Below are 13,832 nucleotides of genomic sequence, written 5' to 3' on the forward strand. Positions count from 1 at the left end.
TTCGATGAATAATTTTTCTTTCATAGTCACCTTAGTTTTTTATTTATTTTAATTACATTCAAATTACTATATTATTTTAATTACTGATGGTTTTCAGTGACTAATTTTTGGCTTGTTAAGAATTGTAACAGATATGCAGTTAAAATATATTTTTTTTAAATTCTACAACGTACTAGATTAAAACATACGGGGGTCCCAATTTAAAATTAAAAAAATATAATATTTTAAAGTTTGAAAAATGTTACGCTAAATTTTCGACACCATGTACAATATCGATCATCGAAACTTTTTGATAAAACTATTAAACCATGCTTAATAAGTATCTTGTATAGTTTCTTTAAACGCACATTATTTCTATTTTTGATTATTTTTTCAAACCAGAGGGGCTGCTATTTTTATTAGTTTTAATTTTTTTCGCCGGTATGATCCAACCTATTTTAACAAAATTTTAGGAATGTATAGACAATCATTGAAAGCATTTAAATGTTAAAAAAATATAGGGTGTTCCATTTAAAAAAATTAGTTCGGTATCGTTACATTTTTTTGGAATATCTTGTATAAATACAGGGTGGGCCAACGAAAACGAAACGGTCCATGTTTAGGGTTCTTAATGTGGTTTAAAAAAAATCGCTCGAACACGTCAATTGATTTGTCGACGGGGAAACCTTTTAGACTTATTTTTAAACCCCTATCTTTAACCCTTTGAGCAGGGTGCTATTCACCCCTAAAATCTTAAATGGAAAGTGGGGTTGAGTGACACCTTGTTTGAAAGGTATTTCAATTCTCTTTTCAATGATATCTACTTTTTGACATGAGATATCATTTTGACATTTTAAATTAGAAATTTTTCCGTTTTATTTACAAAGACGCTTGCAATTAAAATTACTTTAATAAATGTTTAAACTGCTGTCCATTAATTTCCATGCAGTGATACAAGTTCTCCTCAAATCGATTTCTCACATTATTGAGCATTTCTGGTGTTATAAGATGACACTCGTTAATAATTCGTTGCCGTAAATCTTGTAGGGAAGTTGGTTGGGTAGCATAAATCTTAGATTTTAAGTGTCCCCACAAAAAGAAATCTAACGGAGATAAATCTGGAGATCTTGGTGGCCATTCAATAACACCTCTTCTGCCAATCCACCTTCCTGGAAATGCTTGGTCTAAGTACACTCGCAACTGCTGTGCATAATGCGGAGGAGCGCCGTCCTGTTGAAACATTATTCGGTTTGGTAAATAACGCTCATCATTTTCCATTATTTGAATAATGGTAGGTTCGATTGCATTTTGCAACAGATCCAAATACATTTCTCCATTTAGGGTACCGGGTAGGAAAAAGGGTCCACCAAGATGGTCTCCGAAAATACCATCCTACACGTTCAATTTTTCAGGATGTTGCTTGTGTGTCTCGTGAAAAATTCTTGGATTTACATCACTCCAGTAAAGACAGTTGTGACGGTTTACAGTTCCATTGACAAAAAAAGAGCACTCGTCGGAAAAGCAAATGTTAAATAGTAAATGTGGATCTTGATTTGCTCGGTGGCTAATAACTTCACAGAATTGCAGTTGCCTGTCGAAGTAATCCTCGTCCAGCTCTTGCACCAATTGAATTTTATAAGGATGCCATTTATGTTTTTTTAACATTCTTCGTATGCTAGTTTGCGGAACACCTGATACATCACTAAACTTCCTCGTACTTAAAGTTTGATCTTGAGTCATGTGACCTATAACAGTTACTTCCACTGCTTCATTGATTACTGGATTTACAATATCACGCTTTTTGTTAAGTACCGAACCAGTTTGGATAAATTTTTGCACTAGTTCGAGGACATACTTTCGATTGACATGTTTGTATGGATGCCGTTGGTTAAAAATCTCAGCTGATCCGTACCCAGACTCATTATTTGAATAGAATATTGCAATAATTTCAACTCTTTCAGCTGTAGTGTAAACCATTTTTGCACAATCACGAAAACACAGTACAAACCACTGCCTTACTATCCTCTAATGTAGTACTGCCCAATTCTACCATTGTAAATTTTTTTGCTGTTTATGTACATTTTAAATTTAGAGATAAGACGAACATTCTACTTTTTATAAAAATGTATTGCTTTGCAAATGTTCCGCCAATTCAGTCTATTGCCTTAAGGTTACAATTTTCAGTTTGTCTCAATGTAATTTTAAAAGCGCTTAAGTTTCAACGGAGTAAACATTATGCAATTCATGGTTGCCAGTTGGGTAGTTTGAACATTTAATTTTAAAGTCTAAGTATTAAATGATTTTTCTGATTTTGCAAGCGTCTTTGTAAATAAAACGGAAAAATTTCTAATTTAAAATGTCAAAATGATATTTCATGTCAAAAAGTAGGCATCACTGAAAAGATAATTGAAAGACCTTTCAAACAAGGTATCACTCAACCCCACTTTCCATTTAAGATTTTAAGGGTGAATAGCACCCTGCTCAAGGGGTTAAAGATAGGGGTTTAAAAATAAGTCTAAAAGGTTTCCCCCTCGACAAATCAATTGACGTGTTCGAGCGATTTTTTTTTAAACCACATTAAGAACCCTAAACATGGACCATTTTGTTTTCGTTGGCCTACCCTGTATACTGCACGTGTACTTAATGCTATACTCATTAAGCATATTAATATATTTAATAATTTCCTCCTATGTTGTTTTTTGATTGCAATTACGTCGTCACTGATAAATTATTTTGTTATTCGAAAATTTGTAGATTCTTGGATATAACAACATTAACGTCAAACAAACTTAAATGGATTCATAAGAACGCGAAATTTGATACCTGAAAATATCTCTATTTGGAATCATGAAATAAGCTCTAAGAGAATTGGGAAAGGTGTGTAAAAGAGCATACAGTAGTGTGCAGAGAATGACCTGTCTTGCCGAAATAGATGTCATGATTTTCCAAGAGCGGCTTTGGCGATGTCTACCTTTATTTACTTTTTCCCTTTATTTTTAAGCAATTTGATGATTATGATTTCAGATATATGTTACACTGCCGGTCAAAAGCATTTGCCCATCGTAATATACATAAGTACGTATTTATGTGTATTTATGTATCGTAATATACATATATGTAATTTCCATTAAGTTAATTCTTAAGTGTACAAACTTCGAGAAAATTATATTTTCTGATAGATATCGCGAAACAAAGTGTTTAGTTAGTGTCCTTGCCTTATATCTCGAATGCTGTACTATGTATTGGACTGTTTTAGATTGACAAAAATTTTGCTTATTGAGCAATTTGAGTCGTTAGGGGAAAATTAAGTAAAATTATAGTTCGAAGAATTTTAATTCAAATAATCATTGTTTATTATATTGAGAGTTATGCTGAAAATGACGAATTGGTACATGTTTTTGGTGGTTTGCCACATTTATGCGTTCTGCTTACCTAAAGTCAATCGTTTAACATTGGAAGTACAGTACTGTTGTGTTTATTTATTTTTTCAAAAATATGCAGAAAACAAATGAAACTTCCAACCAAACTCGAGTACTAATTGTTGCCAAACATAGAATCGGAATGACTAACCGTCAGATTGCTTTAGAGCTAAAAATTTCCCACCGAATTGTTAACTATCAGGTTAAAAGATTTAGAGCCGGACAGTCGTTATTCAGTAATGAGCGGTGTGAAAGGCCAAGGGTGACGACTGCTATCGAAGACAGAGACATTGTGATCACATCTAAACGTAAAAGAAGACTGACTGCTCCAAAAATCGCTGCAAGTGTGAATTTATCCTGTGACAATTCAATCAGCGTGACCATAGTGCAGCGACGTCTTCGGAGTAATGGACTGTATGGTAGAAGTGCTGTGGAAAAACTTTTACTAAGAGAGGTTAATAAAGTAAAACGATTACAGTGGGTAAAATAACATAAACATTGAACTGAACAATGGAAAAAGGTTCTTTGGAGTGACTAATCCAAATTCGAAGTGTTTGGGTCAAAGCGTAAAGTTTATGTCGGGAGAAAACTGGGTAAGCGTTATGCTGACCAGTGTTTAATAGCATTCGTTAAACACGGTGGAGGCTCCGTGATGGTTTGAGGATGTTTTGGTAGGTTATCTGTTGGAAACTTATTTAAGGTGGAAAGAATTATGCGAAAAAAGCACTATTTGAAAATTTTGCAAGAAGGAATGTTGCCTTCCGGTTTACAAATTTTCGGAACTCAGTTTATTTTTCAGCACGATAGTGACCCAAAACATTCTGCCAAAATTTGTAATGAGTATTTAAACAAATTGAAACAAAATAATACCATTGATGTCATGAACTGGTCACCGCAATTGCCTGATCTGAATCCTATAGATCTTTTGTGAGATGAGCTCCATCGGAAGGTGAAGACGCAATGTCCAACATCCTAGGACATATTATGGGACATGCAAGCCTGGTCCGAAATTGAAAAAAAAACGCTTTCAAAACTGATAAATCGAATGCCAAAATTATGTGCCGCTGTTATTAAAAGTAGAGAGGGTTACATTGATGAGGCAAAAATTTAAATAAGATCTTTTAGGATTAATAAAATCATTGTGCACATTTGAATATAGGATTTTTTTAAGGTGGGCAAATACTTTTGACCAGTAGTGTATACTAGAGGGATCTTGGTAATTCACCTAATAAGAGCTTTATGCTCGTACGTGAACAATTTTTTGAGTTATTTTTTTAAGCAAGTCTTACCTCTTACTCCTCTTAGAACCCTCTCCATTGACATAAATATTGAGCACTTCCTTTTTTTAAGTTTTTTCTCCCTACAAACACAACACAGCTTTATACTGAAACTCACTTTTGTCAATACTCACTCGCAAGCCAATATGTCCTCTAACTCCTTTACCCATAAGGTCTAACTATTCTACCCCTATCGCGACAGGTTACTCGCTTCCCATTGGCGACCCCCCTGCAAAGGTCCCTCCCCTTGATGAGCACTCCAGCCAATCAGAAAAGCTAAAACCGTATCAAATTGCAATATTAGGGCTGACATTACCGGGGGGATGTAGGAATACATATTTCCATGTTACATTTTAGTTTCACTTACTCTTATATGAGAGATAACATCAAAGAGCATTTTATAAGTGTGCTCTACAGATTTCTGGATCGAAGTCCGTTTTCAGAAGTTTATACTGATGAAAATGTCCTCTTTTTCCAGTGACCATGGGTCGTGGGATGCAGGAAGTGTAAGTGTTAATGTAATTGAAAGTTTGGATAGGAAGTTGTGTTGCTGTGTAGGGTGCGGAGTACCCTGGGTATCCCAATGAAATCAACGGATATGGGGGTCTATGGGATCCCCATCATTTCCCCAGTCAAAATCCAGCATTGGGGGGGTACCCAGATATCCTAACTGCGTTCAATTCAGATCTTGGTAAGTAAATCATTTATTTTTTGAGTAAATTTGCATGTATTTGCTTTAGTTTGGCCTCGGCATCAACAGTGCGGTGCTCTGGTTTCCAGTCGAATGGGTAGAAATGGTTCATCTAATGGAGTACAATCGCAGAAAAAGACACGAAGGAGGGTTGCCACCATGGCTCAACGCAGAGCTGCTAATATACGAGAAAGGCGGCGTATGTTTAATTTAAATGAGGCTTTTGATAAATTGAGAAGGAAGGTACCTGCTATCAATTTTTTTTTGCTTTTAAGAATCTAAAATATTCTGTTTTTCAGGTACCGACTTTTGCCTACGAGAAACGGCTCTCACGCATTGAAACTCTGCGTTTGGCCATCACTTACATCAGTTTCATGACGGAACTTCTTCACGGTCATCCGCTTGACCACAAGAGCAGTGACGCATATCCGCAAAGAGAGTACATCCCTTATGGTCTGATTAATTAGGTGATGAAAAATATCGTTTTTTATCTTGTTTCTGCTTGTTGGGTAATTTTGTAAATGGCGGAAGTTAATGATATGTTCGGAGGTGCAATATTATAATTTGTAATTAATTATTGTCGAATCGTTTAAGTAGGTCTAGTTTCTAAAGAAAAGTGTATAATTATTAATTTTAGGCAAATATTAGCTTCGGATTCAGGACGAAGTATTGATAAAAGGCATATTCTGATATTTTTAGGTTTTAGTAGGGGCATGTATGAAGGAAAGTCAGTGTCCTCCAATGTTTATTGTGCAGGGCGTTCAAAATTTGATGCACTAACATGGCTATTTTTGTAATTGTATGAGGTACAGAGGTCGTTAAAATGAGGCACAATAGTTTTAGCATACGGTGTCATATTTGTTCGATAAATTTTTGCAACAAATATTATGAAGGATTTTTAAAAATCAATGTAGGAAGTGGGAAGAGTGGACACTAACACACAAGAATAGTACAGTGTGCTTAGCTTCGGAAACAAACAGTTGCTTGAGACAGCAGCGTTGTCTATTGCCAACGTTAAGCGCAGTTTATTTTGTTTCAAGACCTATTTTTCTATCGATGCCTATTCTTCAGTTTTCAAAAATAATCAAAAAACTTTGATCATGACATCATGAGTTTTGGAAGGTCAAGGGCTTTTGAAAAATTGAACAAAAATTCCACGTCAATTTAAAAAAAAATTTAATTAATATGGGTATCTTCACGACGAAACTTTAAATTTGACGAATAAAATTATTTTCTTAGAGGATAAAAAAGTTACGAAAACACTAATAGTTTTTGAATATAATAAGTAATAAATTCATAAGAAAATAAAGGCAAGATTTTTTTAGTTTTGATTAATAAGTTTTTTGGTTTTAGTAATATGAATTTTAGTTTTTTGTTATGTAGTAAAATGTGCTTCATTTAACCAACTTTCTGTCTCTTATGATTACAAAATACTGAGGCATTGAATATACAGTATCTCATTCATACACATGGATTTGTTAAAGAAAATACTCGATTTCCGCTGTCAAAAAATTATTTATTTTACTGTTTTTTTTTATTATTAACAAGAAATGTATTTTTAATATACGTACTTATGTACAAAAATTAATCTTTTTCAGTCAGATGGTATTTATAGGGTGTGGAGAAAACTGAATGAAGATAATAATTCTTGTAATACACCTCCTACTGTAAAACATGGAGGTCGATTCATAATGATTTGGGGCTGCATGTTCTAAAATGGAGTTGGAAATATTCATTTTATAGATGGTATTATAGATAAACATGGTTATAATGATATTCTAAAAAAAACGCAAAAATTAGGTATGCCAAATGTTTATAGATTTCAACAGTATTAATCAACAAAGAATAGCTAATTTGAAATGTTCCAAAATTGTTAAAAACCCCTCCACAATCAGCAGACTTAAACCCAATTAAACATTTGTGGGTAAGTAAAAAAAAAACATAAGGAAACATCAAATTTCATTAAAAACAGAATTAAAAAACATTGTATCACAAAAATCGAAAAAAATCAGTTCTGAAATATGCAAAAAATTATTTAATCTATGAATAGAAGATGTCAAACGGTCATCACAGCAAAGGGCTATTCAATAAAGTATTGACCAATTATTGTTTAATCGAAGATCTTGTTTATTTTTATATTTAATTTTAACTGTATGAACAAAAATGTTGTTTGAAAATAAAGTATTTTTGTTAACTTTATTGATTAGTTTTGTTATTTATTCTTTGAAAACTTTGTATGTAAGTATGTATATTTAAAATATATTTCTTGTTAATAATAAAAAAACAGTAAAATAAATAATTTTTTGACAGCGAAAATTGAGTATTTTCTTTAACAAATCCACATGTACGAACAAGTTTTTTAGGTATTGTACATTAAACAAATATTATTCAATATGAGCTTGCAAAGCAAAAGTAGGGGAGAAAACCCTAATAGCATCTTTAATCCTTATAACGATGCCAAAGATAAGTACACTAATAAAAAATATTATTTATATTGTTTAAATAAAATAATATTTTATTTAAACAATATAAATATTACTATGTAAAGTTGATATGGCTTAAAAATAAATATTCTTTTGCAAGAATTTTTAAATATATTTTAGCTGAATATCACCAAAAAACATAATGATTTTGAATTTATTTATATAAAAAATGTACTAATGTTTAAAATTATAATTAAATTAAATTAATGATTAACCGCACGCGTCATCTATCAATGGCCTTAGGCGCAAGCTGTTGTTGAATCCAAAAGTCTACAATGACTTAACTGACTTTTGATAACATCCACATGTGTTATTGTGAGGTTAGAAATTGCTAAGTGCGTCAGTATTTCGGATACATTTTTAATTAAACGTTTGGGTTTTGGGACATTTTATAAAAAAACTAAAGCCAATCTTCCTTACTTCATATATTAATTTAATTCTTTCTATAATAATTTACCCTAATATGTCAATGCTCGCTGAGAGAAAACGAAAACAAAAATGGTCACTTAACCCCAGAGGCAAATTTTGGGCTGATGGTAAACTTAAAACTTATATAAATAGGTTTGTTCACTATAATGTATATTCCTAATTATAGATGGCAACAAATTTGGTCAAAAACTGCTAGAAAAAATGGGTTGGGCCCCTGGGAAAGGGCTCGGGTTAAAGGAAGATGGCATGACCGAGCACATAAAAGTCGCCTATAAGAATGATTCTGAAGGTATTTACCAGTTTATTATTACAAATATCTGCAACTAAAACAATTCTAATTAGGTATGGGTTATAAAAAAAATGATAATCAATGGACAGAACATGAGACTAACTTCTCCTCCCTTCTCGTGACATTAACAGGCACAGAAATCACTCAAGATAATACTGTTAAAGTCAGTTCTTTAGAAGAACAATCAAAAAGCTCAAAGGCAAGACTGCACTATAGGAAATTCACTAGAGGTAAAGATTTGAGCAAATATTCAGAAAAAGACTTAGCAAACATTTTTGGCAAGAAATCTTTTAATGAATCCTCCAATCAGGATATTGAAGAGGAGGAAGTTAATGAGGACCTTATAGCTGATACCAACTTCTCATATGGAGGCTCAATGTCTGACTATTTTAAAAAGAAATTACCTAGTTTTGGCAAAAATAATAGGTATGAAATTGGGAGCAATGGGGTTTTGAAAAGCTCTGGTTCTGAAAGAAATGAGTCAGAGTCTGAGAGTGAAACTACAGTAGGGTTTGGTTTTAAACAGGAACAAACTTGTATTAAATCAAATGAAGAAGCTATATCAAAGAAGAAAAAAAATAAAAAGAAAAGGAGTTTGGAGGATAATTTCAATTTAAATGACACCCCTTCCAAGAAAAAGAAAACTGACCAATCAAAGAAAAAAGAACCTGAAACTGGCTTATCTAACCCAGCGTTTGACCCTTTGTTTTTCCCTACTAAAGTGCAGAAACACATTTTGGAACCAATAGAAGAAAGTATTGCTGAAATACAGAATGACACTGTAGGGGAAGTAGCTGAGAGCTTCAAGGTTCAGGTTCAAATTACCAATGATCTAATTGTAGCTGAAAATAAGGAGAAAATTTCTGAAAATAATATCCCAAAGAAGAGAAAAAAAAAAAAGAACAAAACAAAGAATTTAGATGATTTGAAGCCAGATGAAGAATGTAAGAAAAAGAAAATTAAGAAGAAAAAATTAGAGGATAGTGTTGATGAAAATATGGATATTGTTGTAGAACCTAATGCAAAAATTGAGAAGAAAAAACGTAACAAGAAGCATAAAAATTTGGTAAATAAAGACCTTCATCCTACAGAGCCTTCTGTCATAGAGCTCACACCTCAAAAAATAAAAACATCTAAGAAGACACTTGAGGGGATAGAAAATCATATTTTTAGCATTGAAACTGAAAATGATAGCATGACAACTGAAACTGAAAACCCTTATGAACTGAAACCCAAGAGGAAAAAGAAAAGTCAATCTAAAGAAGAAAGTCCTGGGCTTATAAACCCACTATTTGACGTTACAGATGCGGCTAATGATAAAGACTTAATGAATGAACTATATGAAGTCAAGAGAATTGACAAAACAAAAAAAAAAAAGAAACAAGAACATAAAGAAAACGAAGGCATTGACAATCCTGCCTTGGCCTTAGATGCATCAATTGAGGAGGAATGTGATTTAATGTTAAATATTGCCTCCACTCCTGTAATAACTACACCTAAAACTACAGAACAAAGCAGAATTCATAAAGTCAAACCATTGTCTCGAAGGAAAAGTGTGAGATTCAGTGATGTAACTCGAGAGAGAATAATCCCCTCAAAAGAAGATATTGAAAGTGAAACTTTGGAGGAGAGCAGGGAGATAATTGAAATTGAAGGAATCCTAAATGACAGTTCAGAGTTGAGTAATATAGACAAATTTATTCAAAAAAAGAAAGCCAAGAAATTCAATAAAGGCATTGAAAATGGTGCTTTTGATCAACAAGCCAATAATATAGAGGAAAATATTACTTCCATGTCAAAAACTATTGACACCTTCCAAGCAGAAGTGGAAAATGATATTAACGAAGCAAAAATTAAATCAATCAAAGTTGAGGATATTATGGTGGGGGAAGTGGGTAACCCTGAGGGTGATAATGAGAAACTGGAAGATGGTACTGTGAAATTGAAGTTCAAACATGCAAATTTTAAAAGAGTGTACCGATATATGGAGAGTTTAACTGGAGCCAAAAAATCGTACAAGCACCTGATTAAAGGAGATATAGTGGTAGGGTTTCGAGACACGAATTTGCACCAGATAGAGGGATATGCAGCGCAGAAAATCAGTTGATTGTAATTATGATTGTGTTCACTTGCAGAGTTTGGACAAAATACGTTTATAAAACACATAGTGTGAAGACCACGTTTTCTTAGATTGTATGAAATCTAATTTGGTAATTAAATATGTATTTTATATACAAAATCAATTAAATTTTCCTTAATATTTAAGGAAACTTTGTACAGCGGTCACTTCAATCTTGTAAAGATATCGTATAATAAATTTGCATTTTCCTTGCTGTTTCACACATTCACATTCTGCCTAATTCAGCCTTAAGACTCGTCCACAAAACAGCCTCGGCTTTGTTGTATTACATTTCTTGTACCTAAATATGTCGTAGAATTCAAGAATTAAGTACTCCAAAAGTCTCAACGTTTGTTGTAACCTTTCTATCTCTAGGAGACATATAAATGTTAGAAAAACAGTATCTACTTCAAGGGATTTTTGGAAACGTATTTGTATGGGTGAGTATTTAGAATGCACTTTTTCTCAAGTCTAATGGTAATTGGGTTCCCAGTACCAAAATCCGCATATTCGACTAACCCACATACCATCTTCACCCGAGTCTATAACGGTACTCTAATTGGAATTCGCTTCGCGCTGTGTTATCTCTTTTTGAACGTCGCGTCTGCTTATATTCCAAAGTTTTATTACGCTGTAAACTCAATCTAACCGGCAGTACCTGTGAAAATTCACATTACTTGTACTGTTAGACTAGGTTCTTGCTTCTTAATATGGCCAGTGAAACCTAATATTCGCTAAGCGCAGCACATAATAATTACTACTTCCCCATACTTCCTTTTGATGTCAATCGCCCCCCTTAAAATACATTTTAATATTCCATTTTTGCTTTTTGCCAGTCTATTGGAATATACGAAATAGTAAGCAAAATACATAAACGATGATCGGTGTCAGGAAAAATGTGCTTATCATTATCACGTTGGTGTGTGTTATGTTGCTGGTAAATTGTGAAGCCAAAAGGAGGAAGAAGTCTACGAAAGGCATGATTTTGAGGCAAAAAGAGACAAATGCCATTAATTTCATCAGGTAAATTTAAACAACCTTATTAAGAATCGGAAATAAGTAGCTTAATGTTCCTTGCACGTTATAAAAATTCGAATTTTTAAATAAGGTTGGCAGTAATGAGATTAATCTATGGCGCTGCAACAAGCATGGGATTGGGGGAACAGATTTCTGAGGCCTTAAATGGAGCTTTTATCCCACCGGGAGTTGACGATTATGATGACTACGGTGATGACGGCGTATTTAGCAGAGATGAAGATTACGATTACTAGTCAAATTACATAAAAACTAAATGATTTCGGAAAATTCAAGGAAGGACAGTTATTACTACATGTAATCTTTCATGTTCGCCGTGAATTGAATCCTGGGTTTGATTGGAACTCAGGGAAATACGTTATTTATTTATTTATTTTTATAATAATAAGAATTGCATCTTTAAAAACAGTCTTTCAATCAAATTAGGAATCTTACTCGACGCGCCCTTAATTATCTTCCTCAGAATCATAAAAATCGTTGCCGCCTTCCACGTTCATCTTAAAATCGATATTTCTGTAACAGCCCATGAATTTTCGCACAATATCACCCCATAAAAAATGATTTTTGCACTTGGGGCAATTCCCTTCAATTGGGACGTATTGGTCATCGGCAAGAAAATTCTTTGACATGCAAATAATATGAAATGTTGCTGTGCATATGGATTCTAAGCAAGTTACTTTTCTTGAAATTTCTACTGGTTTAAGACACACATAACAAGTGTCAGAATTAGTGGGTAAATCTTGCTGAGTTAATTTGAGTTTTGGGAGTTGTTTGCTTATCACAGGTCCATAACAAATTGGCATGTGCAGAGGGGGTCCTTTGCCTATCTGAAATTTCAATTTGAGTAATTTTTAACTTAAGAAATGTTCAACAAAACCAACTGGGAACTCCTTAATAAAATCATCATTTAGCCAACGAATTGTCAGAGGTAGCCTGTTCCATGGCCCTACATGCAGCATTTCTGATAAAACTCTCAAGCAAAAATCATACATTTTTTCCTTAGATTTCTTCTTAGTTACATGTTGTAATCTTCTGGAGTATCGGGGATGTTGCCAGGCCCATTCAAACTTTGAGATGCAAATAATGAAATTAATTAATTTAGAGAGTAAACCACATATTCTAATTTGTAAACCTTTTACTTTAGACTGGTAATAGTGACTAATATTTCTGTGACATCTATGTATTACCTTATTTATATTGAGCAGTAAAATGGTATGCATGTGATATGAATGCATCTATTATTTTTGAGAATTTGGCTTTGATTCAAATAGTGTTAAGAAAAATTGCTATAATAGGAGACTTACTCGCAATGCAGATATATCACTAGGAAAACCATGGATAATGAGGACCATAGTCCTGCAAATAAAGATTTGATATAAAATGGAGTCTGTTGGTCCACATTTATGGCTCTTTCTGGCCACAGCTCACATTTATGGTCACTCCTTCAAAGCTCCCTTGTGATTTAACTTCTATAAGAAGTAAAATATATACCTAGATGTTGAAAGTGAATACATTCTTTAATGATATGTACATTTCAAGCCTCAAGAGAGTCTTAAGGGTGACTCATAAATTGGGCATATTAAATTTACCAGGGTCCTCGGTTGCTTGTCCGCCGTGCCCCACCAAATTGATTCCCTTTATTGTGTTGCTTTATTCTTCTGTTTGGATCAACAGTGTATCCAATGTAAGTTCGTCCAGTGTATTTAGGGTTTAAGCAGTATAGTAGATATACCCCATAAAACTTCTCAATTATAGTTTCGTTCATGGCAGTATTCTATTACTAACTATGACGAGTAGAGGCATTGGCATGATTTCTAGGCAAATGAGTGCGAATGTTGAATAATAATTCAACTCAAATAATAAGAAACAACGTTTTAAATACTAATAAAAATACAGTGAAATCTTATTTTAAATTTAAGTTACCTATTCTTATCATAATTAAATTCAAAATACTAGTCCTGACATAACCTTAAATTTGAAGATAAGTTGAAGTTATACCTGACATATCAGTTTTTATTCTAATATGCGCCCTTGTTTTCTCCTAAGATTGAAGTAGGAAAGAAGTAAGCTCGTCTATAGTTATGTCAGTAAATAACTAAACTAAAAAATGA

At 33.2% G+C, this 13,832-nt stretch overlaps 3 protein-coding genes across 3 annotated transcripts; 2 read left to right on the top strand and 1 right to left on the bottom strand.

Moving 5' to 3' along the window:
• The first annotated feature begins 5,030 nt into the window (after positions 1–5,030).
• Positions 5,031–6,058, top strand: LOC136416409 (protein Fer3-like). The gene is made up of 4 exons (XM_066401565.1): positions 5,031–5,181; positions 5,234–5,366; positions 5,416–5,609; positions 5,666–6,058. Exons 1-4 carry the CDS (start codon positions 5,131–5,133, stop codon positions 5,831–5,833), a joined length of 546 nt encoding a protein of 181 aa, XP_066257662.1. The 5' UTR covers positions 5,031–5,130; the 3' UTR covers positions 5,834–6,058.
• A 2,166-nt stretch (positions 6,059–8,224) lies between these two features.
• On the top strand, positions 8,225–10,857 carry LOC136416421 (DNA ligase 1-like). The gene is made up of 3 exons (XM_066401580.1): positions 8,225–8,385; positions 8,445–8,567; positions 8,621–10,857. The coding sequence occupies exons 1-3, from the start codon at positions 8,313–8,315 to the stop codon at positions 10,672–10,674; spliced, it is 2,250 nt and encodes a 749-aa protein (XP_066257677.1). The 5' UTR covers positions 8,225–8,312; the 3' UTR covers positions 10,675–10,857.
• A 248-nt stretch (positions 10,858–11,105) lies between these two features.
• Positions 11,106–13,630, bottom strand: slx1 (Nuclease slx1). Its single transcript, XM_066401627.1, has 4 exons — positions 13,311–13,630; positions 13,026–13,077; positions 12,603–12,788; positions 11,106–12,548 (listed from the first exon to the last, which is right to left on the bottom strand). The coding sequence occupies exons 1-4, from the start codon at positions 13,484–13,486 to the stop codon at positions 12,168–12,170; spliced, it is 795 nt and encodes a 264-aa protein (XP_066257724.1). The 5' UTR covers positions 13,487–13,630; the 3' UTR covers positions 11,106–12,167.
• Between the last annotated feature and the right edge of the window lie 202 nt (positions 13,631–13,832).

This window comes from Euwallacea similis, chromosome 23, assembly GCF_039881205.1.
Source record: "Euwallacea similis isolate ESF13 chromosome 23, ESF131.1, whole genome shotgun sequence".
NCBI lineage: Eukaryota > Metazoa > Arthropoda > Insecta > Coleoptera > Curculionidae > Euwallacea > Euwallacea similis.

Coding starts and splice junctions, on each gene's coding strand:
- LOC136416409 (XM_066401565.1), top strand. CDS start 5,131: ATGAAAATGTCCTCTTTTTCCAGTGACCATGGGTCGTGGGATGCAGGA. Junction 5,182..5,233: donor GGTCGTGGGATGCAGGAAGT/GTAAGTGTTAAT, acceptor GTTGCTGTGTAG/GGTGCGGAGTACCCTGGGTA. Junction 5,610..5,665: donor TTGATAAATTGAGAAGGAAG/GTACCTGCTATC, acceptor TCTGTTTTTCAG/GTACCGACTTTTGCCTACGA.
- LOC136416421 (XM_066401580.1), top strand. CDS start 8,313: ATGTCAATGCTCGCTGAGAGAAAACGAAAACAAAAATGGTCACTTAAC. Junction 8,386..8,444: donor AGGCAAATTTTGGGCTGATG/GTAAACTTAAAA, acceptor TCCTAATTATAG/ATGGCAACAAATTTGGTCAA. Junction 8,568..8,620: donor CTATAAGAATGATTCTGAAG/GTATTTACCAGT, acceptor AATTCTAATTAG/GTATGGGTTATAAAAAAAAT.
- slx1 (XM_066401627.1), bottom strand. CDS start 13,486: ATGAACGAAACTATAATTGAGAAGTTTTATGGGGTATATCTACTATAC. Junction 13,078..13,310: donor ACAAGCAACCGAGGACCCTG/GTAAATTTAATA, acceptor CTTTATTTGCAG/GACTATGGTCCTCATTATCC. Junction 12,789..13,025: donor GTGATATATCTGCATTGCGA/GTAAGTCTCCTA, acceptor TGCATCTCAAAG/TTTGAATGGGCCTGGCAACA.